General features: G+C 43.7%; 1 protein-coding gene across 1 annotated transcript; it reads right to left on the reverse strand.

The window, feature by feature from the left end:
• Positions 1-1,519: 1,519 nt before the first annotated feature.
• LOC147482533 (uncharacterized) lies at positions 1,520-2,347 on the reverse strand. Its single transcript, XM_086579335.1, has one exon. It carries the CDS (start codon positions 2,345-2,347, stop codon positions 1,520-1,522), a length of 828 nt encoding a protein of 275 aa, XP_086435461.1.
• Between the last annotated feature and the right edge of the window lie 889 nt (positions 2,348-3,236).

The raw sequence follows: 3,236 nt of genomic DNA on the forward strand, positions 1-3,236 counted from the left end.
TTTACCAGTATGTTAATCTTAGGTAGGGGGAAGCTATCATTTGGGCAATGCTTGTTGACATTGGTGAAGTCTATGTAGAGTCGTACTTGGCCATTTTTCTTAGGAATGGCTACAATGTTAGCTAGCCAAGTCGGGTACTCGACCTCTCTGATGAATCTAACATTTTTGAGCCTTTCTATCTCTTCATTGATGGCCTTTTGAAATATGAGTGCTAGTTTCCTAGGTCGTTGTTTGATAGGCTTTACAGTTGGATCTACATTTAATTTGTGGCAAGTGACCTGAGGGTCGATTCCTGGCATATCAATATACGACCAAGCAAAAACATCTTTATTGAGAGATAGAAAATTGATTGGTTGCTCCTTGAGTTTGGGTTCTAAATCAGCCCCTACATAAACATATTTTGGGTCATCATTTGTGCCCAAATTGACTTTTCCTTGAGCTTGTCTATTGCTGATGCTGGAGGGCTAGAAGCTTGAGGATCTTGCGACTTTGGGATGTCTTTGGTTTGGACAACCTGAGTTTTGGTCGTGGTTGTTGCGCTGACTTTATTGCACCGATGAGCTTTTAGTTGGTTGCCTCTGAGATCCATGATGCCTCGTCCGGGGAACTATAGGACTTAGTGTAAGGTTGATGGAACTGCTTGGATCTTGTGAATTCGCATGTGTCCTAAGATGGAAGTGTATGACGACTTGACATCATTCAAACTGAAGCGTGTTGATGTCTTGACCATGTCCTCTTTTTCTCCAATGGAGACTGGTAGGATGACATCTCCAATAGCATCTGTGCGGTCGCCATTGAACCCGTAGAGTGGTGCATTTGACTCTATCATCACCGAATCTGGCAGGTGTATATCCTTGTATGTTTGGTAGAAAAGGATGTCGCAGGAGCTGCCTGGATCGATTAGGACCCGTTTGACTATCATTGTGGGGTAGGCACACCTTGTCCGATCTTCCTTGGTAAATGATATGGAGGTCGTAGATTGAGAACTGGTAGGAGTGATCACTTCAGCTTTGTGGGAGAGGTGGTAGATTTCTTGCAGTGCTCCTACACGCATGTGCTTTTCACGACCTGAGGTCTCGTTGTTGGAGGTGTCTGTTATCATGTGGATTACCTTTTCCTCGTCATGATTAGAGGAGTGTTGTCTCCTGTTGTGCCTCGACCAACCTGGAGATTTAGATCGTCGAGGTTGTTATGCTTCTGCTCCTTCTGTGAGCAGGTCGATCATGGCTACGACTCCTGCTTATGTTGTGGTTGGCATTCAGTTTATGCCTGATGTCACTTTCTGGCAGGAACTCTTTAGCTTTCCCTATTCGACTTAGTCTTGGAGGTAGTGCTTGAGGCTCCAACATTCATCGGTGTCATGGTGGTGGAGTTTGTGGAAGTGGCAGTATGGACATCCTGGTATTGCTATCACCTTCTTGATGTTTGGTTTGAAGTAAGGTGTTGTATATATCTTCTTCAGGATATGGCTTGGCGTCCTGGAGAAGTTGGAGAATTCTCTTCTGTTGTACGATGGCTTCTAGGAGTTGTTGCCCTTGTTGTTGCCTAAGTACTGATTGCTTTCTTTGGGTCCCCGTTTGTCGCTTACTGTGAGGACTTCTTTGCCTTTGTGATGTGCCATCCATTCTTCGTACTTCATGTACTTGTCGACTCTGTGGTACAGGTCGTCTAGGCGTTCTGGCTTGTTGTGAATGAGAGACCCTGCTAGTTCGGAGTCGTCCAGGAAAGCATTGGTGAATGCCAAGGTTGCAAAGCTGTCCTTGAAGCCTGGCTCTATTGATAGCAATTCCTTTTTGAAATGTCCTAGGAAAGCGCGAATAGTCTCGTCGTGTGCTTGCTTCAACTGGAACAACGAGTCTAGGTTGGCTTGTTTCTTTCTGTTGTGGATGAACTCTGCTGTGAACGTCTCAGCCAACTTATCGAAGTTGTTGATTGAATCAAGAGTGAGCGTGTAAAACCAGTCTAATGTTCCGTCTTTCAAGCTGGCTGGAAAGAGTTTGCACTTTAGGTAGTCATAGTCTGGAGTGCTATAAAGTGCCAGGATTTGGCTGAAACGAGCTATATGCTGGCCAGGACACGAGCTACCATCATACAACGGGAACTTTGGTTGGATAAAGTCAGTGGGAGGCTGCTTGTCCCTGACTTCTGTGGTGAATGGTGACGCCTTGTATGACTGGAGCATCTTCTGAATGATCTGGGTTGCGCTAGCTTTTTCGCCTATTTTGTCTAGTCGTTGGGTGAGGTCATTGAGGCGTTGATTAGTGGTTGTTGTGAGGGTTGTGATCGCATTGTTGTTGATGGCGTCTGGAGTCACGTTGTTGGTGTTGGAAGTGGTTTGCTCACGCATAGCTTGATTCTCTTGCTAGAGTGTGGTGAATGACTCGTGGAGGAACTTGACTTGATCTACTAGAGCTTGTTGTTGTGCTTCCATGGTGGTTTTCTAACCAGCTTCGTGGGCTTGAGAAAATAATGTGGGTGTTTTCTCAAGGAAACGAACCGGCAGACGGCGCCAATGTAAAGGTGTGGATTTTGTGTTTACGACTTGATGTTGAGTTTGGTAGGGAATGGCTGCACTCTTTCTTTGGACAAGAGTTGCCTACAAATCAAGTTCTTTAGGTAAACTTGAATCAAGGCTTACGTAGTTCATCTCTCTCTACTTATAGATGTTTGAGCTGACTTTCCTTATTCGCTCCAGGCCTTTGCCAAGTGTAGATCCATATTTTGTGCTATCTTGATTATTTGTCATTACTTCTAATGTTACAAAGTAAATGTCTCATTGATTGGTGCGTTGACTGAGCTTCAGGATCGCGGTGGATCATTTGCTTCCATATATGGCTGTGCTTGATATTTGGGACGACCTGAGTTTGGTTCGTTGTCACATCCTAGTGGCATGGTATGAGCTGGTGATGTACGAGCTGTGAAGATATGACCGGGTGTGTGGACACGTGTGTTGTAGTGATATGTTTGAGAACATAAGGTACTCACACACACACACACACACACACACACACACACACACACACATATATGGCACTTTCAAGTTCCGACATTATGTATAGGATCAGTCATTAACCACAGAATAATATATATATATATATATATATATATATATATATATATATATATATATATATATATATATATATTATTCTGTGGTTAATGACCGATCCTATACATAATGCCGGAACTTGAAAGTGCCATATATAGGATCAGTTATTGCATGATTCACGAGAGTA

This window comes from Coptis chinensis, chromosome 8 (assembly GCF_015680905.1).
Source record: "Coptis chinensis isolate HL-2020 chromosome 8, ASM1568090v1, whole genome shotgun sequence".
NCBI lineage: Eukaryota > Viridiplantae > Streptophyta > Magnoliopsida > Ranunculales > Ranunculaceae > Coptis > Coptis chinensis.

What these genes read in the sequence shown, in the direction of transcription:
- LOC147482533 (XM_086579335.1), bottom strand. Translation starts at nt 2,347, where the DNA reads ATGCGTGAGCAAACCACTTCCAACACCAACAACGTGACTCCAGACGCC.